The sequence below is a fragment of the Hevea brasiliensis genome, chromosome 16 (genome assembly GCF_030052815.1).
Source record: "Hevea brasiliensis isolate MT/VB/25A 57/8 chromosome 16, ASM3005281v1, whole genome shotgun sequence".
In the NCBI taxonomy this organism is placed as follows: Eukaryota; Viridiplantae; Streptophyta; class Magnoliopsida; order Malpighiales; family Euphorbiaceae; genus Hevea; species Hevea brasiliensis.
In genome coordinates this window covers 68,374,717-68,399,398 of record NC_079508.1, presented here as the reverse complement: position 1 = coordinate 68,399,398, position 24,682 = coordinate 68,374,717, and the positions used below count along the sequence as shown (strand labels likewise).

The 24,682-nt window shown below is 31.3% G+C and overlaps 2 protein-coding genes, 2 long non-coding RNA genes and 1 other non-coding gene across 6 annotated transcripts; 2 read left to right on the top strand and 3 right to left on the bottom strand.

The window, feature by feature from the left end:
* The first annotated feature begins 999 nt into the window (after positions 1-999).
* On the top strand, positions 1,000-3,475 carry LOC110641188 (BAG family molecular chaperone regulator 1). 2 transcript variants are annotated; one of them, XR_002492250.2, is made up of 5 exons: positions 1,000-1,737; positions 1,827-2,083; positions 2,164-2,310; positions 2,703-3,010; positions 3,174-3,475. XR_002492250.2 is itself a non-coding variant. In XM_021792823.2 (4 exons), the coding sequence occupies exons 1-4, from the start codon at positions 1,497-1,499 to the stop codon at positions 2,952-2,954; spliced, it is 897 nt and encodes a 298-aa protein (XP_021648515.2). In that variant the 5' UTR covers positions 1,000-1,496; the 3' UTR covers positions 2,955-3,475. The 2 variants fall into 2 exon arrangements, 1 of the variants encoding a protein (XP_021648515.2); XM_021792823.2 differs by having other exon boundaries at positions 2,703-3,475.
* Positions 3,174-5,488, bottom strand: LOC110641191 (uncharacterized). The gene is made up of 2 exons (XR_002492251.2): positions 5,282-5,488; positions 3,174-3,765 (listed from the first exon to the last, which is right to left on the bottom strand). It is a non-coding gene; the product is annotated as an uncharacterized LOC110641191 (long non-coding RNA).
* Positions 5,489-11,825: 6,337 nt separating this feature from the next.
* Positions 11,826-13,726, bottom strand: LOC110641185 (protein DETOXIFICATION 49). The gene has a single exon (XM_021792819.2). The coding sequence runs from the start codon at positions 13,592-13,594 to the stop codon at positions 12,002-12,004; it is 1,593 nt and encodes a 530-aa protein (XP_021648511.2). The 5' UTR covers positions 13,595-13,726; the 3' UTR covers positions 11,826-12,001.
* Positions 13,727-16,337: 2,611 nt separating this feature from the next.
* LOC131174537 (uncharacterized) lies at positions 16,338-16,736 on the top strand. Its single transcript, XR_009144896.1, has 2 exons — positions 16,338-16,369; positions 16,492-16,736. It is a non-coding gene; the product is annotated as an uncharacterized LOC131174537 (long non-coding RNA).
* Positions 16,737-18,670: 1,934 nt separating this feature from the next.
* On the bottom strand, positions 18,671-18,777 carry LOC131175136 (small nucleolar RNA R71). Its single transcript, XR_009145297.1, has one exon. It is a non-coding gene; the product is annotated as a small nucleolar RNA R71 (small nucleolar RNA).
* Between the last annotated feature and the right edge of the window lie 5,905 nt (positions 18,778-24,682).

Here is a 24,682-nt window from a genome sequence, read left to right as displayed (position 1 = left end):
TGAAGCTCGCATGCACTTCTTCTATGTGGATGCTAATTGCATTTTACAATTACACAAAAACTAATAAACGTGAAAAGCAATTACATAGGGAATATAGGAGATGGTTTCAACTGGACTATTCTGTTGGATTACTCTTTAGCATGTAACAATGAGAAAGCAGTGTTGCTCAAGCTCTAACCAAACAATTAAGCTGTTGTTTGGGATCCCACGTTTGCGGAGTGTGTATGAACATGAAACATAAAAATTAATATGCAAAATCATTATAATTTTGCGTTGATGTGAACTATTCTCGTTACTTGCCCTATAATCTAAGCGTGCTTATGAGGGGTTAGTCTTTCACAATCTTACATCATTCGTGGAATATTTGTGGACATGGAATATAATAGTTAGCATTTTTTCACAAATTTGTTAAAGAGCTTGTGTGGAATTGTGTCCTTTTTCTATCCCAACTTTACACCTACCAAAACAAAAAACAAGTAGGCAAACAGACAGATGCCAACTGGCTGCAGATTTTTCCGGACTTTCTTTAGATTGTTGCTCTCCAGTTTGAGAAAAGCATTGGTCCTCTTTTTTTAAAAATATATATATTTTTTCTTTTTTATTTTTGGACTTTGACTTAAATATCATATTACAACTGTGAAGCTGATTGGATTTTTACTGGCCCTAAAAGAATTAAATTAAGGCAGCAGACCAAACACTGCGTAGAAAACTAATGATTTTCTATTGTCGTTTAGGGGTTGAAACAGTATCGTATTATGATTTAATCCCTACATTCAAATATTAACCCATGGTTCTTATCGTAAATTATCCATGTTTAGTAATCTTTCTTGACCTTCTGCATGTTTGACCATTAAATTACTAGAAAAAAAAATGATTTACTGTTTTTCCTATTTTTTATTTTTCTAATTATTATTATTATTATTATTTTATTGCAATCAGCTGATTAAGACAATTGTCTACCTCCATCTCTCCTTCACGTAACTAATTTACATATGAGATAGATTCTTCCCTTCTCACACTTCCTTCGCTGGCCATTCATTTTCTTTACTTTCTTTTTCATTTCCCTTTCCCCTTATTTCCTCATTGCCTTCTTGAGAAGACCCCTCTCTTTCTCTCTTTCTCTCTCTTACACGTTTTCTTGTTTAGTACTGCTCTTTCGTTCAAAAAGATTTGGTCTTGTTCTTGATCATTTTTGTCACGGTCGCCATTTTTTTCCCTAAAAAAGATACTGCCTGTTTGCTTCCATGGCTCCATGAACGAGGCTTCCACTAAAATGCTTTCTTGTTTTTGTTCTACCAAAATTCAAATATTACTCGCTATCAATGGTTCTTTACTGGGTCTCTTTATACCACTGAACTTTTGAGAGATCTAAGGTTCTTTCTTCTCTTCTGGGTTTCCTCCAAGAATTGGAAAAGAAAAAAAAAAAAAAAAACTCTGCGTCCGCTGGCATTTCCTCTTGTTCTAATAATTTTTGGGTCTTACAAGATCAAGAATATATGAAGATGGATCCAATGAAGTCAAAGATGAAAGGGGTGTTTATGCCAGCGAATAAGAGAGCTCTTAATGGCAGAGCCAATGTGAATGTTGAAGACTTGGAGATTAGGCCTGGAGGAATGCTAGTGCAAAAGAGGAATTCTGATCCCAATCAGAATTCTGTTCCAATTTCTAGTATTAAAGTCAGGGTCAAATATGGTTCTTTGAGTCACCAAATCTGTGTTAGTTCTCAAGCAAGCTTTGGTAATAAAATCCTTAAAACTCCAATTCATTGTTTGGATGGAGATTTGAGAATGAGATATATTGACAAGAGTTGGAATTTTGGGTTGCAGGGGAATTGAAGAAGATCCTAGCAGAACAAACTGGAGTGCACCCACAGGATCAGAAGCTGATATACAAAAAGAAGGAGAGAGATTCCAAAGCATATTTAGACAATGCAGGTGTGAAAGATGGATCAAAAATTGTGTTAATTGAAGACATTACAAGCAGGGAAAGGCGGTGCCTTGAGATGCTTAAATCTGCCAAGATAGAGAAGGCTTCAAAGTCCCTGCAGCAAATCAGCTTGGAAGTTGACGAGCTCCAAACAAAGGTAACTTGAAAATGTTCATAGTTGCCTCTAGTGAGAACTGAAACTGGAGTTTCTTATTTCTTTCCATCTAAATTTGATAGGTGAAAGCCTTGGAAGCAACAGCATCTGGAGGTGAGAAAGTTGCAGAGATAGATGCAGATAATTTGACAGAAATATTGATGAATATATTAGTAGCATTGGATGGAATTGCTGCTGAGGGAGACTTGAAGCTGCAAAAAGGAATGCAGGTACTATGGAACTTTCAATTAGTCAATTTGTTTAAGCATTAGTGTCACATCGGCTCAGTTTCAATCCCATTCCTTATCTTCTTTTTGGCGTAATGACAAAAAATTCTTTAAATCATTTTCTTCAATTCTAAATCTATACCAATTTTATCAGTCCTTAAGATTTATACCAATTTTGAGTAACTAATCAAATATGAACCCTTAAGATGCCAATTTGTTGGTCACCTCCTCCAATAAAGTTACATCGAAAAAAAAGAGTCATTTATTAGTTTTTGTATGAGAAAGTCATACTCACATGGACGTATAATTAGAGTAAAAATGTCATTTAAATTTCATGATAATGTTAAAAGTTCAGTCATTAACCTTTCTTTTTCTTGTCCTGTTCAATCTTGAAGGAAAGGAAAGTTCAAAAGTACATTGAAACTCTGGATATGTTGAAGTTGCAAAACTCCAAAGATAATAGCAATGAGGACAAAATCGCAATGCAACAACAAGAGAATTCAAGTGGGAAGATGCCAACACCAATGCAGAAGCAACCTGTCAGGCCAAGGCAGAAGAATACGACTGTGGAGTTGCCAATACAGCAGCAATTATTGAGGCATTCTGAGTCGTTTGTGATCACAACAAATTGGGAAACTTTTGATTAAGAAGTGGAGCCAATGCTTATTTTCAATTCTATAGATTGGATCTGCTAGTTCTTTCAGTAAGTCATTCTAAAATTCTTAGTTTGATGATGCTATCTGTCACTCTGGTTCCTTGACTCATTCTTTTATTTGTTAGATTTATAAGGGTTTTTCTTTTCTTTTGGTTCATGTTCAGTCCTGCAAATGTGCATCTTAATTTTTTTCTTTTTCTTTTGATGGCAGAAATGGCTATTTGCAAATTGTATATAATAACAGCAGATGGTGGGCAGTAATGGGGGAGGTTTTTTTTTTTTTTTTTAATTATTTCAATGTGTACCTCAGTATTTTACAGATATATTAAGTAGCAGTTATAATTTGGGGATTGTGGGCATGTATTGAAGAATTTGTTGCAGCAGCTATCCTATCACTGTTGACTCTGTGTATTGCATGGGACCACAGACCAACTCATCTTGAGTTCATACTTCATATGCTATAATTCATTGGCATTTGATTATGAAATAAATAATTTTCCTCTGTTGGTACCATTCCCCAATCAATTCTACTTTCTGATCTTTTATTGCCTGTAATTACATTATCATTATTATATATGCAGTAGTAATACAGTGTAGTAGTAAATTATTCCCGATTTTGATCATAAAGATTCCTTCTTCCTCCTCAGGACATTAAAAAATAATAAAAAAGACAAGGAGAATAATAATAATAATAATAATCATAATGCCAAAATGATAGAAAGGTAGGTTTGACTTTGGAGGCAGGATGCGTTGTTGGAATAGTGGTTAATCATTTGATAAGCCACCATGCTCTGGAAATTGGTCTGCTAATAAAAAAAAAAAAAACATAAGTTTAATATGGCCTGCTAAACAAAGATCATGTGATTGCAGAAATTGAGCTTGTAATCCAATGGTAAATCCTTGCTAAAAAATATAAATTGTGTAGTGTAGTAGAGAATATCTTGATTTTAATTTTACCAGGAACTTGAAGGGGTAATTCTTGATTATATGTTAGTCAAAAAATCAATGTCATGCAATTATATGATTATGAAAACTTTAATCAATGAGTTTAAACTATAATTATCCTTATATATAATGCCATCCAGTTGTTATTAGTATGCCCTAACGTGTAGTGTTTGGGAAGTCTAAGAGGATTTGGCATATTCTGTTTCTCAGTTAAATCCCTTTATTTATTTATTTTCGCAGTCAAATGTCCAAGTGAGAGACTCCTCAGTCTAGAAGAAGGACAAGCTACTAACAGAAATTACAGTGAAGTTTGTAAATCTCTTTAAGAAATACAATTGTAAAATTTAAACTCTCAATCTAATTAGAACATTGATAGAGTATTACTAACTAGATCAACGTGATTTTTTTTTTCTATATATCATTTTGATTAATTAGAAAAAAATATTTTTAATAATTTTCTCTCTCTCTCTCTGATTGGGATTTTTGCATGTGATGTCTAAAAAGTGTTAGCACTTAGCAGCTGAAGGTTCTCAAACCCATATATGTGTCAGACACAACTGTTGTTCATTAGCTTTGGAGTAAAGAAACAAGCATGGGACCATGCTTATCCATTCCTTCTTTTTCTTTCTTTCATTTTTCCTTATTCCCAAAATCTATTTGATAGCTTTGTCATATGTCTTGATGGAAGCAAAGATTTACTTTTCCCATGAGATTGATTTGTTTTCATTTATACAGAAAATCAACCAATTAGACTGCACTAGAAATGAGAATGTTCACTGCTAATCCAAGAAAGTGGCTAGTTTCCTTTTTCTAGAAACACTTTCGAACCATGTTAAATTTTGATGTTGATATATGGTGTGATTTGGCTATTGGTAAGACTTCCTATAGCCAATCAATGTACAAATATCATATTAGTTAAAATTGTATAAACACCCTGGTGTGGGTAGGAATTTTCCTATCAGGTCTAATTCATTGGAGAGAAAATGAGATTAATAATAAGGTTAGTGGAACAGGGTCTTAAAAAATTGTAAATAGGCAAACAGAGATGCATGAAATAGGGAGGCATGGCAAGAATTGATTATCTAAAACCTAAACCTAATCAATTTCATCAACTTTTTTAACATTTTCCTCTTGCCTTTAAGTAGCATGACAAAATTCTCCAAACAGAAAATTTTGAGCCATACTTTCTTTTGTCTATCTTTTTCCAATCTTCCAAAACCCTTGCATAAAAGACTAGTGATAAATGATAATCAAGAAAGTTAGATATATGGAATGTTGAGTACTATGTACAAGAAATCAGACCCACTAACAGTTTTGTTTTCTCCTGGGAAAGTAACATTCTGAAACTCTTAAAAAAAAAGCCCGAGATAGTACCGTTAAAAGTGTCCTGCTCTCTGTAGAAATGGTGATGCCAATGAAATATGGAGCTCTAAGGATTCATGGGCTCACTTTATGCTAAAGACATTTGCATAGCTCCAAGGAAGCAAATCACATCATCTGGGACCAATCAGCCAGGAAGGCAATACCCACTCTCTCAAGTTTATGCCATACAAGACAATGGAATTCAATGGTGGGTTTTGTAGTTAGTGAAAATGCAAAACAATTTTGATGATGTTTCCATACTAGAATAGATCTTCCTCTTTCTATTGGCTGCTTAGATTAAGAAGATAGATTGAGCTAATTCCAGGACCAACCAGATTAATTCCATATATTTTCTCTGAATTTTAGATTTATTTTTATTAGTTTTTGCATTGATCTTACGTTGAGCATAATCATCAAAGATTTTACAAATGGGTTATAGGTTAAACTTTATGATATTTTTTCCCATAACTTTCTGGGCTAATTTTGGCCCAATTATCAAAATAAGCCGGTACCGTCGGTAATGTTGTGTTGTGTACGCCGCGGGGTCTTGGGCCTTGGCTCTTTGCCGAGAGTTGATTTGTTTTACACTAAATAAAAAAAAAAGAAAAAAAAAAGTAAAAGAGAATTTAATTATTTTAAAGTTTTTATAATTAAGATATATAGAATTTTAATTTTAAAATAATTTTAATAATTAGACGCCACTTATCTTCATAACCACACCTCTGAGTAAGTATAAACACCCCTCCACACAACCTAAAGAGGGGGAGGTAAATTCTACTGTAAGAGGAAACTCTCTCAGCATATCGAGGAACTCAAAGTATACCTTCTTTTCTATCTGAATTGCTTTATATTTATTTTTGTTTTATAACAAATTTTTAATTTTTTATATTTAGTTGATAACTTGATTGTCAAAGGTCCCAAGACAAGGAGACCCACCCTCCGCTCTGTTCTTAACTTTCCTCTTTGTATATAAACCATGAGTTAATTTTGATATCTCAGGATTCACTTTGTGATCACTTTTGTTTTTTGGGGGAAGCAATAAAATTCTGCTGTAATTTTTTTTAAAAAATATTTTCTTTATAAGTAAATTAATAAATTGATTAATTATAAACTTATGCATTAATTTTGCTATTGTTTGTGGGCTATAAAAGTAATTAACATCTTATCTATATGAGCCCAAATTAAATATTTATCTTCGTAATATAAAAAATTAATATTTGAAAACTTTTAATTAGTTCAGCAAATTTCTTATTGCTATCTATTATCTAATTACTCAACGTGGTTTGCGAACTACAAAGTCTTTGGAGGAGCATTTGAGCAGCTTTCTTGTGTTGATTTAATTATAATTAGAATGGTCAATAAGTTGGTTAAAATGATTTAATTATGACTAATTACTTGAAATCATAAAATTAAAAAATTTCGGCTTATCCTATGAAATGTGTTCACTTCATCATTATTCTTTTAATTTCATTGTTTATATGTGCACGTTATATCTTATGCTGTTTCATAGTCCAATACAAATTTCTTACACAATTCATGCATATGGCCTAAACTTGTAGAGGGTATGGTTTGATGATGAATTATAGAATTGCCATATATGTAGGAAAAGTGGATTTAAACTTTTTTCTTAAAAAAATAAAATAAAATTATATTCCCTCATTCTCATAAAGATGGACTTGTTTCTATTTTTACATAGATTAAGAAAATGTAGTTAATATAGTTAAAACAATAAATTTTATTTATTTATTTTTTTAACATACCCTCTACTCATATTGTTCTATTAAAAATTAAAATTTTCATGTTACTAAATTATTCTTGAAACTAATAAATTTTATTTTTTAATGCAAATTAAATAATGATATATTAATAAGTTAATAAATAAATTATTATTTTAAAAAGAAAAATAACATATAATTTGAGACATATAAAAAACAAAATTAAATCTATTTTTATAGGATAAATATTAACGAAATAAAAAGTTAACTTAATATTTTTAAGTATTCAAATAGTATTAATAAGACATAAAAATTATAAGAGTAATAATTACCTTTTATTAATCTTATATCAAATGCCCCCTAATAATAGAAGAGATGATCAATGTTAATCTAAAACTAGAGGGTATGGTTTGAGGATGAATTCTGCCCCGTTTTCATGTCTTAAAGTCTAGATATATATGGCAAATAGTAAAGTCATAGATCATGAATGAAGTGGTCAAGATTTAGGAACATAAAGGATTATTCGAATCTCCTTTCGTGTAATCAAAGGTTAATTAATACTTATCTACTAACCCACCCACCCACCTCCCCAAAAAAAAAAAATCACTTTTAACTTTAATTTAAGTATTGTATTAAAGAATAAGGCTGTCAATGCGCTGATTCAAGCATGCTTAAAAAAAAAAAGAAGAATTAAATCAGAAAAATGTATCAAGATGGACAATACAAGCAATTAAGGCATTATTTATAAGCAAAATCATATGAAGGACTTCTTTTAATTTATTTTTATTGTAATTTAAAATTGATATCTGTGGACAACATAATTGAACATAAAATAATGAAAAATCATGTGTGTCAATATCAATATAAAAAGAAAAAACACATATTAATTAATTTTTAATATTTTATTAATATTTTTAATATTTCTAAAATATTTCTGACATTTTTAGTTTACCAGACAACATCATTAGCGCGACACAATGATGCAAACTTTTTATTTTAAAAAGAAATCAAAACGTACGTTATATATATCTCAACGAATCGATTTACGTATTCCTTCACTACGAGTGATTAGTGAAAACAGATGGCAAGAGAACCCCATGCAGCCGACATTTATTCCTCCAGCCTCCAAGCATCCTGGGAGTTGGCGCTTTTTGACAACTGAACAGCCGTTTTTGCAACAGCTTATCTATAAATGTAATAGTCGTTTTAACCAGCCTTGTATTATAAATTTGACCATTACTTCTGATTGATTAGCTGTTAATTAACACTAGTCAAAATTTATATTGCCAAGTAGAACAATTTAATAATGCAATTTTCAATTTTTACAAATGGGCAATTTTAATATCTTCCATTTTCATGGAAAAAAAGAGAGACATAATTAAGCAAGATTGAGTTGCAATTTGTGTTTCTCAGAACAATTAAAGATAAAAATTGCAATTTCGTACTCAACTATATACATAGCCTGCAGTTGATGAAAAAGATAGAGGGTATTTGATTTGATTACTTTTAATTTTTAATTTAAAGTATATTTTTTAATTATTATGAGTAAAATTAAATAAGTAATTAATTTTTTTATAAAATTAATTAAAAATAATTTTTAAGTAGTCTAAATATTTAATTAAAATGAATTTAAAAGTAATTTAATTTATTAAAATTACTAAAAAATGTATATAATTAAGTATTATAATGGTTTAAGTGATAATAATATTAATATTTTAAAAAATTATTATAATAATAAAGTCTTTTAATTAATTAAAGAATAATATTAAAATAAGTAGGTAGGTCATAAGTAAGGTATTTAATTTATAAGTGTTATATCCTTACTTATTACTTATTTTATATAATTTTTTTTAACTTATTAAGCAAAATAAAATTCTAATTTATTTACGACTTTTTACTTATAAGTAGGTTTAATCGATTTATAAGTCTATTTTTTATTATTATATGTTATCCATAAATTATTTTATAACACTATATATTTTATCACAATAAAAAAATATAAATAAATAGGGCCTAGCTTATTTGGTGTGCTTTCAATTTTGAGTTTGAAATCAGAATTTTTGTTTGAAAAAATCTCCGGTTAACCGACCAAATCAAAGATAGACTTAGAAAAATGAATTATTATTTGGAAGATGGAGAAATTTAGATACATCTATATCTATTAATGTGAAAAATAATTTTTTTTTCTTTAGCTTATTTTCAATGATATGTTTATATTTAATTTGGCGGATTAATATTTAATGTTGAACATTAATTAATAAAAATATCTTAATTTTAAGTTTTTTTAATAATTTATTGACTTTTTTATGAGTTTAATACATTGATTTTATTTTTGTAATTAAAAAATGAAATCATTGGTTTTCCATCTAACCAAGTAATTAATGAATTTAACCGATATAATTTTAATTTATAAATAAAGTGGGATTGTAAAAAGCTTAAATTTATATAAAAATAAATTTAATAATCTAGAGCTTATGTCTTTATGTTTATATATTAAAAATATATTTGACAAAATGATGAGTTGAATTCTGTTCTTTTTATACACGTGTATATAGTTTTGGCAGTATCTACGTATGCCTTCATACAAAGCTGCATGGGCCTCCGACCTCTATGTAAACGTCTTATGATATAAAGATTTGAATTTGATTAATAAAGAATTCAAGTTCAATTTTTATTGCACTACGTGCGTCTTAAAAAAAAATTAATAAATAATAATTTTGGTAGTTGAAAAGAGTTCGTGGAGGGGAGAAAACATATTTAAAATAATTTTGGTTGAATTTCTCTATTTTATTAATATATTAATGGCCATCACGACTATATCCTAAAAATATTAATATTTAAATTATTTAATGTGTATATATGTATAATTTATTTTTTTTAATTAGAAAAGAAGATTAATTACTATTTTATATATTAATTTATTTTTCCAGAAGAGTAAATAGAATAAATTGATGAGTGATGGCTTTGAAGTGGTCTAAATTTATAATGGAAAAAAGCAGCCAGCTGTCCCATTCTATTCCTAGCTAATTCCTTGTGTTTTTTCAGGCGCTAACATTTCAGTATCCAATGAGGATTTAATAGTAATTATGCATTGGTCTGCTTTTTAATCCTATTTATTATTTATTATTATTTTTTTCTACCTTTATCTATGACTTTTTAAAAGTTATTTTTTTTTAAATTAATTTTTTTAATTTTATTTTTATTTTTATTAATATTTTTATAATTCTTTTATGAGTGTATTTAATATAAATTTGATTTCGCATGAGAATGAATTTAATAATTATTAAATTAAATATTTATATTAAAATTTATGTAAAATTAATCAAATTATATATAATAAATATATAAATCTAGATACAAATATTTAACCTAATGATTATTAAATTTATTTTTATATAAATTTAAATTTTTTATAATAGTATTATTTTTTTATAACTCATCTTATTACTTTCATCTTTCTCTCTTAATTAGTTAAAATAAAAGATAGTTTAGTCAAAATATAAAGAATATTATTATAATTTAAAATAATTTAATTATTTTTTTTAATTACAGTGAAAAATCTTAATAAATAAGTAAATAAAAGTAGATGAAAATAATATTTATTAATTATTAATATATGATATTCTGTAGTCATCCCGTGCTATTCAAATTGCTCTAAATTGTAATTAACTTCATCAAGGTAGTCTTATTTATACAATTATTATGCAAGATAATTAAAAGAAGAGGAGTGGGTGAGCCGGCAGAGATTGCTGCCTTGTCCATTCACATAATTAATTACTACTTAATCAACATATATATATAGGACGACCGCCGATTAAATATGATATATGTCTTTAAAATAATTATTCAGGATCAATATTAATTAAAATTAAATAGTAGACTTTAATTTTTATAAATAGAAAAATCAAGGTTTATATAATTTTTGTATATAAAAAAGGTCTCTAGCTAGTTTACTCTAATTCTAGAAAGATAAAGAATTTTCATGAGAAATTAAGATATGTAAAAGCTAGGATTTGATGTGGGTAACTACAAGTCTCTCCAGAAGTTGGTTTATGATGCGATTTTGACAATTAATAAAGAATTAATTAAGCAGCCATTTTTGCAACATTAATCTCCAACTAGTCAACCCAATTGATGTTTTCTCTTTGGAAACACGGGCGGACAGCCATCTGGCTAGGTTAAGTGTACTGAGATTTGTCAAACCATTCATTTTTTTTCAAATTAAAATATCACTTTTTGAAAATTATTATTATTTTTTTAAAAAAATTTAATTATATATTAGCGATATAATTAAAATGATTAGAGACTCATAATTGGAATTATGATTTTTTTATTATTTAATTAAATATTTTTAATATAAAAGTAGAGTGGGTTTGTATTTAATTACACGAAAATGAAGAGAAAATTGAAACGAACAAGTTGGGAAATTATCAACAAGGTTTCATTCGATGACCAGTCCAACAAGTAAGCATTTGTATATATACAAATTGTAAAAAATAAAAAAATAAAAAAAATGAATGGGTCGCCCGTGATCCGATCCAAATGGTGACTCGGAGAAAGATGGTCATTTACGGAGTCGGCAGTTGCAAAAACTGACCAGTCAAATGCCTAGTTCTGTATCCCACGCGCAAGCGTTATGCTCGTGAAGCTCGTTCGAATATCCTTGTCGACTCTTTGTGGAGTCTTCTGTAATTGGTCACATATGTTAGATATATTTAATATTGTTGTGTTCAATATATTAATTAAAAATAATATTAAAATTAAATTTAATTTATCAAAAATTCAAAAGTAATTGAATAATTTTTAATATTATAAATATATTATAAGAGAAATTAAACAAATGAAACAAAAGGATATCCCTAAAATTCAATTAATTCAATTCCTTTACAGATTTTAAAAAAATTAACAACTCTCTCTATATGTGATTTGTGGATTTGAATGAAAATATGAATTTGATACAAGCGTGTGATTGAATTAATCTATAAAAAAAATATGGATGGTTAGAATTGGTGATGAATCAAGCTAATGAATCATTGTCATGGCTGGATGATTGGCTTTTATCATGTTCATCCTTTAATGTCCCATCCTCTTCTTCAATGTCATCAGCACTGTTGACATTTCTTGTGAGCTCCTTAGCCCTGAGGGCTTGCCGTTCCCAATCGGTGCGAGACAAAACGAACATCATGGTCACCACGCATGAGCCTTGGGCGGCCAAGAGACCAAGCCAAAGTCCTTTAAAATCAAAGCCAGCATAGAAACTTAACCAAATAGCAACGGGCATACCCACAAGATAAAAACATCCCAAGTTAATATTTGCGCCCATTTTAGGCCTGGCTGTTCCCCTCAGAACACCGCAACCTGTCGTTTGCGGGCAATTTCCAAGCTCACAAAGCCCGATTATAGGCAAAACCATTGAGGTCAATGCAATAATCTCTGCATCTTCTGTGAACATGTTGGCCCAAACCTTCCTCACCATTACCGCGAAAAACAATGCGGAAAATCCCAAGGCGAAGCTTGAAGACAGACCAGTTATAGCAGCACGCTTCGCATTTTGGGGATTATTGGCACCCAATTCATTGCCAACTCTGGTTGACACGCCAAAGCTTAAAGAAGATGGGAAAATGTATATCAAAGCCGTGGTTTGAATCAATATTCCCATCGAAGCAACTGTTGCTCTTGGATTCAATAACAGCCCGCATAGCAAAATCATAATCTCATACCACCACCATTCAAGGCAAACCGAGATGCAACTTGGAATTGCCAAATTCAATAAAGATTTCCACCCTCTTAAGCACTCCAATGAAATCCCACCCCATGTTTTCTTGTGCATGCCAGAGAGGATAACGTAGATGATCAGTGAAGTTACGAGATTAAAGTTGGTCCAAATCCCACTTAGTGCAACACCTTTGATTCCGAGATTGAGTACAGACACGAGAAAATAGTTAATGGGTATATGGCAAAGAATGGATATAGCTGCACAGTATGTTAGAGGCAGAGTAATTGATTGAGTTCTAAGGTAGATACGCAAAGGGTGTAAAAGGGATTGCAAGATTAGGTCAGGGAGAGAATAAAGAATGTATGTTTGTGCTTCTGTGGCTATATCATCTTCTTGGCCACAAAAGAGAAGAATCTTTTTCATGTTGAACCATGAAAAGGCTATAGGAAATGAAATCAAGATAAGCAAAAGAATTGTTCTCTGCATGGTGAGGCCAAGAAGTTTGTATCTTTTGGCACCAAAAGCTTGGCCGCAGATTGGTTCCATTCCCATTGCAAGGCCAGAGAGAATAGAATAACCGGTGATGTTTGCAAAACCAATCGCCAGAGAACCACCGGCTAAGGCAAGCTCCCCCAGGCGGCCAAGAAAGAGCATGGAGATCATGGAGCGAGAATAGAGTAGAAGACCAGTTAATATCATGGGAAGAGCAATATTGGCTATGCATTTTGCTTCATTAATTGCTGGAGAAAGAAGGGTCTTTTCTGGATTTTGCTTCTGTTGGTGACATGTTGGATTCTCGGGGACCAAAGGAGCTAGCACGTCAGGTATGTCTATTTTGGTTGATGGTTCTAAATGGCTTTTGCAAGAATCAGGAGGCGAAGATTTCTGGCACATAGTTATGAAAATCTTCAGAGAGAGGGAGGGAGCGAGAGAGAAGAGGAGGGAGATGTGGGTTTTTGGGGTTTGAAAGAACGGGGTGAGTGAGGTTTAAATGGATGGCAATCTGTTATACAGTAACGAAGGTTTTTTTAAAGTTTTAAAACTTTGGAATTATATTTAAAAGAATCTTAGTTTTTAAAAACAAAATTTTTAGATATTTTTAAAAATTTTTATTTTTTATTTTTTATTATTAAATGAATGGGTTGACAAGACTTTTATTTTAAACTTCAAATACTTTAAAACTTTTTTAAATAATTAAAAACTTTACTTTAAAAAAACATTTACTTTAAAAATCTCATTTTACATTATCTCTTATCTAATTAAAGAATATAAATTATTAAGAGATACTCGTGATCTTTGTAGCCCCTCTAAAAACTTACGCAGCATTACTGTTGTAATTACTGTTAATAATTTATATTTTTAAATATATTAATTAAAAAATAATAAAAATAATTTAAAATTAAATTTAATAAATTTTAATTATAAAAATATTAAAATAATAAAATAACTTTTCATTCACATTATTTTTTTTTAATAATATCTAAAATAATATTTTTTTTTAAAAAAAATTAATTTTAATCATTCAAATACAATGTTAAATAGACAATAAAATTTACAAAATTATAAATTTATCCATAAATTTTAATAATCCTCTTAAAAATTAAAAAAATATATTATTTGACCTTTCAATATTTTTAATTTTATTTTAATCTGTACTTTTATTTAATTTTATTCATATTTTTCTATATTATTTGATTATAACATCTTAATTTTTTTATTTTTATCTTAATCCTAACAACAGGGAGACATAAAATGGCAGATGTCTCTGTTTAAAGAGAATTTATTTAGTGTAATTATTTTTTTATATAAAATTATTATAATTATAATAAAATTATTATTATTTTCTCTTTATTTTTCTTTCCTTTCCTTGCTCACTTCACTTGTGCTTCTAAACAAAGCATGGACCCATTTGAAGTTACAAGTTGTCGAAAATTAATGGTAAATAGTAACTGCTTAAATTGTAATTTATTGTGAGTATTAAAGAAGAGGGTTTCCTCAACGGAAACAAAAACAAATGTTTGGACGGATTATGAGAGTTGACCATTCTTGAATTGGAGCTTCTATTCAATATTTCTCATATATTTTCTATAATATAAAGTGAATTTACATTTTTCTCAAAAAAAAGAAAACTATTTTTATGTACTTCTGAAATATTATATAATTTTAATATATTTTACCAAACTTTTTATTTATTTTTTCAACTTGTTTATATATAAAAATTTAATAAATTATTAATAAGAATTATAAAATAAGTACAACATTATTTTCTTATAAGAAAAAAATATAAATATAAATGACTAAAATTTTCTATTTAAAGATAATTCATGTAGAGTAGAATAATCTTTCAAATAGTAATTGATTTTTTTTTTAATTTTAGATGATAAATTTTTTTTTTATAATATTATTTTTTTGAAACTTGTTACATTCCGAACTTTCACAGGCTGTATTATCATACTCCATTGATAGAATATCATTATTTATATTTGAAGATTTAAAATCTCCAATTAAAATAAATAAATGATCCATGTTGTGTTTTTAATTACCAAATAGGTTATTCAAATACTGTAAAAAAAATAGAAAATAAAATTTCAGTAATGATCAAAACAAGATCTAAATACTGAAGAAAATCTCAAATTTATTCTTAACAGACATAAATCTAAAGAAAAAAAATTAAATATGTTCTAAACAAAAATAAATTTAAGAATTCATGAAAAAAAATAACAAAAAAATCCAAAAAAGAGAAATAAAATAGAATAGGATAGCATTTTTTTACTTCTTTGTACTTATCCTATATATAGAGAGAGATAGTTGTAACGGTCGGGCTCTAACCACTAGAGGAATTATCTGCTTTGTCCATAAGCCTCACAGTTTTGTCCCATAGGTCGAATGGAGAACTTCCCAGGAGGTCACCCATCCTAAGATTTCTCTCAAGCGAGCACGCTTAACCCTAGAGTTCTTCCAACTCTCCAAGCCATTCTACCAAAAGGCGCCTCTAATGTTTAGTTCCCCCATTTTATAAATCATTACTTTTTGAACCCAAGATCATCTCCGTGCTTTATCGATGTAGGATTTGCCTAAGGGACCTTTCTCTCCCCCTTTCGGGACTCAGCGTCTTCGCTGAGGTTTGCCCCACCATCGCCCAAGAAGACACGCGAGCGGCTCTGATACCAATTGTAACGGTTGTGCTCCAACCACTAGAGGAATTGTCCGCTTTGGCCATAAGCCTCACGGTTTTGTCCCATAGGTGGAATGGAGAACTTCCCATGAGGTCACCCATCCTAAGATTTCTCTCAAGCGAGTACGCTTAATCCTGAAGTTCTTCCAACTCTCCAGGCCATTCCACCAAAAGGCGCCTCTAGTGATTAGTTCCCTCATTTTATATATCATTATTTTTTCAACCCAAGACCATCTCCATGCTTTGCCGATGTGGAATTTACTTAAGGGACTAGGCAAATTCCACATCGGCAAAACACGGAGATGGTCTTGGGTTCAAAAAGTAATAATATATAAAATGAGGGAACTAATCACTAGAGGCGCTCAAATGGTCCCTTAGGCAAATCCCACATTGGCAAAGCACGGAGATGGTCTTGGATTCAAAAAGTAATGATTTATAAAATAGGGGAACTAATCATTAGAGGTGATGCATGCATTTTATATCATCATTTAGGAGTAATTTTTGCACATAATTTACCCTTATTCATAGCTATTATTTTAGATATTAGTATATATTTAGTCAATTTTACAATTTTCACATTTCTTAGTTTAATTTTTGGAATTTATTTGTTTTGTAGGTTAAATCTGGAGAAATTTGATGTATTTTGATCAGAGTAGCCATTTGGAGGAGATTAAAATCGAATTGCAAAAAAAAATTTTGAAGTTGAGAAAAAAAATGGCCGAGAGCGACACAACCCGCGACACAACTGACTCGGCTTATGTCGTTTTTACTGGAAAATTTTTTGACGTGGCATTTCCGTTACTCCAGCCTTTTTACCTCACTTTTTCTAGATCCTTCCCCCTTTTACCCATTCTAGAACAATCCCTTAGCCTATATAAAGACCCATTTTATCACTTTCTTGGGATATAGAGAGCATAGAGAGCAAGGGAGGCATTTTTAGAAAGATAGAAAGAGAGCAAGGGAGGCATTTTTAGAAAGATAGAAAGAGGGAAAGGGAGGAGCATCTTCTGCATCTTCTTCCAAAGAAGAAGGATCAAGTTTCGCACTTTTCTGCAGAGATCCCACTGCAAATTTCTCGGGTTTTTCTACCCTTTTAGCTTACATTTCCATTATTTCTTCATTTCTTCATTTGGGTTTGTCTTTAAACAATGATTTGTGAGTAGTTGATTGAGATTCTAGAGATGGGTTTGTAAATATTGATTTGTTTTGTGGTTTTGAACTGATTTAGCCATTTAAATGAAGATTGTTATATTTTGATTTATTGCTTGTGTGCTTATTTCCTTGCTTGATGAATGGGCCCTCATTAAGTTAAGTTTTAATCCTTAATAGATGGACTGAAAAGTGAATATTGGGGATGGATAATCTTGCAATAAACTTTATTTTCTTGGTGTTAGAAATAAGCTAAGAAGATTAAGGGGAACTTTCCAAAAATCAATTAGAGCATTAATTGGGTTTTTGTTAGATTTGAAATACCGTGAAAACAGGGTTTGATTTAATGAAAACCAATTTTGAGATGCTTGAAAAAGGTTTCAAAAATTTAAGAATTGATTTCCCTCAAAATTGCAATTCTCATGTGTTTGGCTAAATTAGGGAAAAATCACATGCAAACAATATTGAAAATCCAATCTCTAGAATCAATTTATTTTTCATTGAAATTAGATATAAATCCTCCAAACCTCATAAATAGCAATTTAAATTTAAATCCAATTTAAATCCAATTTCTATAATCACTTTATTTTTATTTTTATTGAATTTAGATTTAATTTCTCTCAATTTCATAAATAGATATTTCAAATTAATTTTTTGGGTAATCTAGTTTAATTAATTTTAGTTAATTGATTGATCTAGTTTTAATTCCTCAAATACCAATTTTAATTCCAAATTTCATTTTACATCTTTAATTTTTGTCTTAATTTTAATTTTTAGATTTTATTTTTAATATCTTTTAATTTTTGTCATTCTAATTTGCTTATACTTTTATTTCCAATTTAAGCACAATTCCCTGTGGGATCGATATCAATTTTTAAAACTATACTACTGTGACCCGTGCACTTGCGGACACCGTATCAAGTTTTTGGCGCCGTTGCCGGGGAATTGTTTGTTTTTAAGTTGGATTTTAATTGTTTTAAGCTAATTAGAATTTTTATTTTCTTTTATTTTCACTATTGTTCCTTGTGTTTTTCAGGTACTTTTCTTGTTTATGAGACGATCGAAAAGCACAAGTGATCTTGAATTGTTGTTCAACCTGAAATTGAAAAATTCTCGAGCCAACAAAAAGGAGTACAAGAGAAGAAAAGAAGCGAAAAGAAGAACAACAAATATTTGAGCAAGAGGAGACAATAGAAAATATGGAGAATCAAAATAGAGCTATTGGTGGAAACAATGGAGCAAATGAGCAAAACGGCAAAATGTCTGTGGTTAATCAAAATGATCCTCAAAGAAGATCCATGTTAGACTATGCTTTTCCTAGATGTACTGATGTGAGAGATAATGCACCTATTATTGGAGCTAATCAATTTGAATTAAAATCGGTCTTATTCAAATGGTTGAATTCACAATTTGGAGGTAGCCCACTTGAAAATCCTCATTCTCATTTGAAGAAATTTTTGATGATATGTGGTACACAAAGACAACCTGGAGTTTCTGATGAAGTTATTCGGCTCACATTATTTCCATTTTCTCTTCGGGATTCAGCATTGGAGTGGTATGACTCACTCCCACAAGCTATTATAGCTACTTGGGAGCAATTTATCTCAAGCTTTTCTATCTCAATTTTTCCCACAGGGAAAACTACTCATTTGAGGAATTTGATGGTAGCTTTTAAACCAAGAGATGATGAAACTTTGTATGAATCTTGGATGAGATTTAAGGAGCTTGAAAGGCAATGTCCTCATCATGAAATACCCAAATGGATGATTGTTCAGAATTTCTACACCAGAGTTACTCCAGCCATAAGAAACACAATTGATTCACAAGCAGGAGGAGATTTCATGAGAATGACAAGTGAAGAATGCTATGATCTATTAGAGAAGATTGCTCATAATACCCATTTATGGGGAAATCCTAGAGCACTTGAGCCAAAGAAAGCTGGGATCTATGAACTTGGCTCAGTTAACTACATGAATGCAAAATTTGATCAGTTGACTCAGCTTCTTAGTGATTTTTGCACAAAGGCAACAACCTCAACTCCTACAACTATGCAACAAGTTGCCTTCACAAATGGAACTCAAAGTTGTGGAGTTAATTATTCTTCTTATGGTGATGATTATTTGCAAGAGCAAGCTGCTTATGCAGGAGGTTATCAACAAAAACCTATGGGAAATTCTTATTCTAATATGAACAACTCAACATGGAGACCACAAGCAACTTTTGCTCAACAAGGCCAAAGCTCAAATTATGCTCATAACCAGCAGTTTATGCAGCAGAACAAGCCTCAATTTCAGCCTCAATTTCAGCCCACAAGGCAGCCACCACCTGGATATCAAGCAAGAGCACAACAATCCCTTCCATCCCATGAACCGAAGCCATCCTTGGAGAACATGATGGAGAAATTTTTTGCTGAACAAAGCAAGATGAATAGCAAATTGGAGGAAGAAATGCAACACATGAGACAAACCATGGATCAATTACAAGTCCACAACCGCATGTTGGAGACTCAATTGGCGCAACAAGCAAGCTCATCAGGAAGCAATTCCTATGGGAAACTACCTAGCCAACCACAAAACCCTCATGAACAATGTAAGTTGGTGACCTTGAGAAGTGGTAAGAAAGTAGGTCAAGAGAGTGAAAACAAGAGAGAAGAAAAAGAAAGCACAAAAGAAGAAAATTCAGTTGAGAGCAAGAAAAATGAAAAAGAAGAAGAAAGCAAAAGTGAGCAAGATGAGGGAGAGAAACCATACATCCCACCTGAACCTTACAAACCCACCCTTCCCTACCCTCAAAGATTCATCAAGCACAAACTAGACAAGCAATTTGGCAAGTTCCTTGAAGTGCTAAAAAAATTGTATATCAATGTGCCATTCACTGAGGCACTATCCCAAATGCCGAGTTATGCCAAGTTTTTGAAGGAGATTCTTTCCAACAAGAGAAGGCTAGAAGATTATGACACCATCAATTTGGGAGAGCAATGCAGTGCTATAATCCGTAAGTTACCTCCCAAACTCAAAGATCCGGTGTGTTTTCCATTCCTTGTCATATTGGTGATAATCGTGTGGCAAATGCCTTATGTGACCTTGGAGCTAGTGTCAGCCTAATGCCTCTTTCAATATATGAAAAATTGAATATGGGAGAGTTGAAGCCCACAAACATGTATCTCTCATTGGCTGACCGTTCAATTAAGTATCCGGAAGGCATTCTTGAAAATGTGCCTATCAAGGTTGGAAAATTTTACATTCCGGTGGACTTTGTCATTTTGGATATGGAAGAAGACACAAAAGTTCCTATCTTATTGGGAAGACCCTTTTTGGCAACAGCTGGTGCATTAATTGATGTAAAGGGTGAGCAATTGACACTTAGAGTGGGAGATGATCAAATGATATTCAACATCAATCCAGCCATGAAAAGAAAACATGAAGAAGTTGAGTCTTGTTTGCGGGTAGACATTATTGATGAGATTGTTCAAGAGCATTTCAGAAAAAGCTATCCACAAGACCCACTTGAAAATTGCTTAGTCCATGGTGGGAGCATTGATGATGATAACATGGCTATTTTTGCGCAATACTTGGAAAGCTCTCCACCACATCCTGAAGCCACAATTTTTCAACTTGAAGGAGTGCAAAATTTGGAGATCAAACCACCATCATTAAAGGTAGAGGATGCCCCAAAGGTAGATCTTAAACCTCTTCCTTCCAACCTCAGGTATGCTTTTCTTGGACCCAATGAAACATATCTGTTATAATTAATGCATGTTTGACTAATATTGAGAATGACAAATTGTTGAGAGTATTGAGAGAATATAGAAGAGTTTTGGGTTATGCAATTGATGATATAAAGGAATTAGTCCAACGTTTGTATGCATAGGATTTTCCTTGAGCCAAATAGTAAACCTTCCATTGAACATCAAAGAAGATTGAATCCTACAATGAAGGATGTTGTGAAAAAGGAAATCCTAAAATTACTAGTCTGGAATTATTTACCCTATTTACGATAAAGGAGTGGGTTAGTCCTGTGCATGTTGTACCAAAGAAAGGTGGGGTGACAGTTGTTAAAAATGAAAATAATGAATTGATACCCACTAGAATCAAGTACAGTTGGAGAATGTGCATAGACTATAGGAAGTTGAACAATGTCACAAGAAAAGACCATTTTCCTCTTCCTTTTATGGATCAAATGTTAGAGAGATTAGCCAAGCATTCATTCTTTTGTTACTTAGATGGATATTCTGGTTTCTTTCAAATTCCAATACATCCCGATGACCAAGAAAAACTACCTTTACATGTCCCTATGGCACCTTTGCATATCGAAAGATGCCATTCGGATTGTGTAATGCGCCTGGCACATTTCAAAGGTGCATGATGGCTATTTTTTCTGATTTTATTGAAGAAATTATGGAGGTCTTCATGGATGACTTTTCAAAGATATGGAACTAATTTTGATTCATGCTTGACTAATTTGTCTAAAATCTTGCAGAGATGTCCGATAATGATTTGGTGTTGAATTGGGAGAAATGCCACTTTATGGTCCAAGAGGGAATCGTTTTAGGGCATTTAATCTCAAAAAGGGAATTGAAGTGGATAGAGCCAAAATAGAAATTATTGAAAAATGCCCTCCAACCATCACAAAGGAGTGGAGTTTCCTTGGACATCTTTGGGTTTTACCTACGATTTATTCAGGATTTTTCTAAACTTGCTAAACACTTAACAAATGTTTTGAAACATGATGTTAAATTTTATTTAAATCAAGATAGTATGGTTGCTTTTGCAGGTTAAAGACGGCATTAACAATGACTCCTATCATGCAACCCCGATTGGACTTTGCCATTCAAATTATGTGTGATGCAAGTGAGTTTCTTTGTTGAGCCGTCCTTGGCCAATAAAAGATAGAAAACCTTATGCCATTTACTTTGCAAGCCAAACCCTTGATGAAGACCAAGTCAATTAAGCCACAACTGAAAAGGAGTTCCGTGCGGTCGTCTTTGCACACAAGAAATTTCGTTCTTATTGCGTCAACTAAATTCTAATTGTTTTCACAGATCAAAAAGCAATAAAGTACTTAATGAGCAATAAAGAAGCTAAATCTAGGTTGATTAGATGGATTTTATTACTTCAAGAATTTGATTTGGAAATAAGAGATAAAAAGGGTGTTGAGAATGTGGTGGCTGATCACCTTTCTAGGATAAAAGCGAAAATAAAGATGATGAAATTGTGCCAATTGATGAATTTTTCATGAATGAGCTTGTATGTGTTGAATTCGCACTTCCATGGTTTCTCGATATTGTGAATTTCTTGTCTTGTGGTGTCTTGCCACTGATTTATCTTGGCAGCAAAAGAAAAGATTCTTGCATGATGTTAAATTTTATTCTTGGGAAGAACCGCTTTTGTTTAGGAGATGCAATGATGGAATAATTAGAAGATGTATACCAGAGGAAGAAATGCATGATGTTATTTACCATTGTCATTCCTCCGAATATGGTGGTCATTTTAGTGTCTCAAAACTGTTGAAAAGTCTTGACATCAGGTTTCTATTGGCATAAAATGTTTAAACATGTGAGAGACTTTGTAAGCAAGTGTGATAGGTGCCAAAGGGTAGGCAACATTTCCAAGAGAGATGAGATGCCCCAACAGTCCATATTAGAAGTTGAATTATTTGATGTGTGGGGAATTGATTTCATGGGGCCATTTCCATCTTCATATGGGAATAAATATATCTTGGTAGGGGTGGACTATGTATCTAAATGGGTAGAAGCTATAGCTACACCTACCAATGATGCAAAAGTTGTGGTAAAATTTCGAAAAAATTTGTTTTGACTGTGTTTGGTGCCCCACGTGCCATAATCGGTGATGGTGGTAGCCATTTTTGCAACCACCAATTTGAAAAATTAATGAGAAAATATGGGGTAAAGCATAGGATTGCCACACCATATCACCCTCAAACAAATGGCCAAGTAGAAATCACAAATAGAGAAATCAAGCAAATCTTGAAGAAAATCACAATAAGTCCAGAAAAGATTGGTCCCTTAAATTAGATGACACTCTTTGGGCATATAGAACAGCATTTAAAACCCCATAGGAACTACACCTTATAGGTTAGTTTTTGGGAAATCATGCCATTTGCCCGTAGAATTAGAACACAAAGCTTATTGGGCCATTAGAGCAATCAATTTTGATTTGCAAGTCTTTGGACATAAAAGACTTTTGCAACTTGATGAATTAGAAGAATTGAGACTTGATGCTTATGAAAATGCTAGGATCTATAAAGAAAGAACTAAAAAATGGCATGATAAGCATATCAAGAAAAAGGACTTAAAAGAAGGAGATTTGGTTCTCTTATTCAATTCAAGGTTAAAATTTTTTCCAGGAAAATTAAAATCAAGGTGGTCAGGTCCATTCAAAATTGTGAAAGTTTTACCTCATGGTGCTGTGGAAATTTTTGGTGAAAAATCTGGTAATTTCAAGGTAAATGGACAAAGGTTGAGGCATTATTTAGCCGGTGAGCCAATTGAGAAAATAGCAACTTGCTATCTTTCTCATTCTCCATGAAATTTTGAGTAAGTATGGTCAAGCTAAAGACCTAAACTTAGCATTTTTGTGCATAACTCCCAATTTTTCTTTCATTTGTTTTAAGTTTTTTTTTTTATATACTCCTTATTCAGAGTTTAACATTGTTCTAATTTCCTTGTGCAGATGGGATACAATGCATTGCAAGCAAATGAGCATATAAAAAAAAAAAAAAAAAAAAAAAAAAACATTTCATGTCTTTAATTTCATTGCTTAATTACTTCATATTTTGAACTTATTTTGCTTGTGTTGTTTTTATTTTACTTGAACCATTTACTTATTCAGTTTTTTTTAGTTCCTCATAAAATACATTTTTCTTTTATATTTTTAGTACATTGCTCACTTGCTTTTATGTGCTACTTCGGATTTACACTTGATGGCTATATTTTTGAGCTTAACTTCCCTATTCCAAATTTTTGAGATTAATCGATTTAATTAATGGATTCCATTGCAATCGCTTCTTTTGCAATGAGTGCAAGAAATTGTCCAAATTTTATCTAATTAAATTGTTGCACTTCAATGAGGTAACAATTCTCATCTCAAATTGTGTCACTTTAAACACAAGTTGTGCTATCGCTTATGCAACAGGGTAATAATTCTTTATGCACATATGATCTACCCATTTTCTGCACATTATCCCATTCCATGCACTCTTCTAACATTGAGGACAATGTTCATTCTGAGTATGGGGGAGAGGGTAAATTTTTTGCAAAAATTATTTTTCCTTTTTCATTTGCATATAGTGACACATTCATTACTACGTATATACACTTGCATATAGCCTCATATACTTAGTTACGCATACTTAGTTGCAATTAGGTTGACTATACATTTACACTCATGCATATCATTCACTCATTTAAAATTTTTGAATTTTTAAACCAGTCTTTGAATTCCATAAGCCACTTATTCAAGCAATCCAAATTTTGCCTTTAGATGGTTAGTGGAATGAAAGTTCCAGCTGGGTACAAAGTCTTAAGCATTATTCTTTCTCTTACTTAATAGCTGAAAATTAATATATCAATTTAGGTATGCAGTGCTAGTTAGTTATTTTGAGTTTTGAGTGTCTGGATAAGCCTTTAAGGAAGAAAA

What these genes read in the sequence shown, in the direction of transcription:
- LOC110641188 (XM_021792823.2), top strand. Translation starts at nt 1,497, where the DNA reads ATGAAGATGGATCCAATGAAGTCAAAGATGAAAGGGGTGTTTATGCCA. An exon ending in TTGACGAGCTCCAAACAAAG is followed by an intron (nt 2,084 to 2,163) that starts GTAACTTGAAAA and finishes TAAATTTGATAG; the next exon opens with GTGAAAGCCTTGGAAGCAAC. An exon ending in AGCTGCAAAAAGGAATGCAG is followed by an intron (nt 2,311 to 2,702) that starts GTACTATGGAAC and finishes TCAATCTTGAAG; the next exon opens with GAAAGGAAAGTTCAAAAGTA.
- LOC110641185 (XM_021792819.2), bottom strand. Translation starts at nt 13,594, where the DNA reads ATGTGCCAGAAATCTTCGCCTCCTGATTCTTGCAAAAGCCATTTAGAA.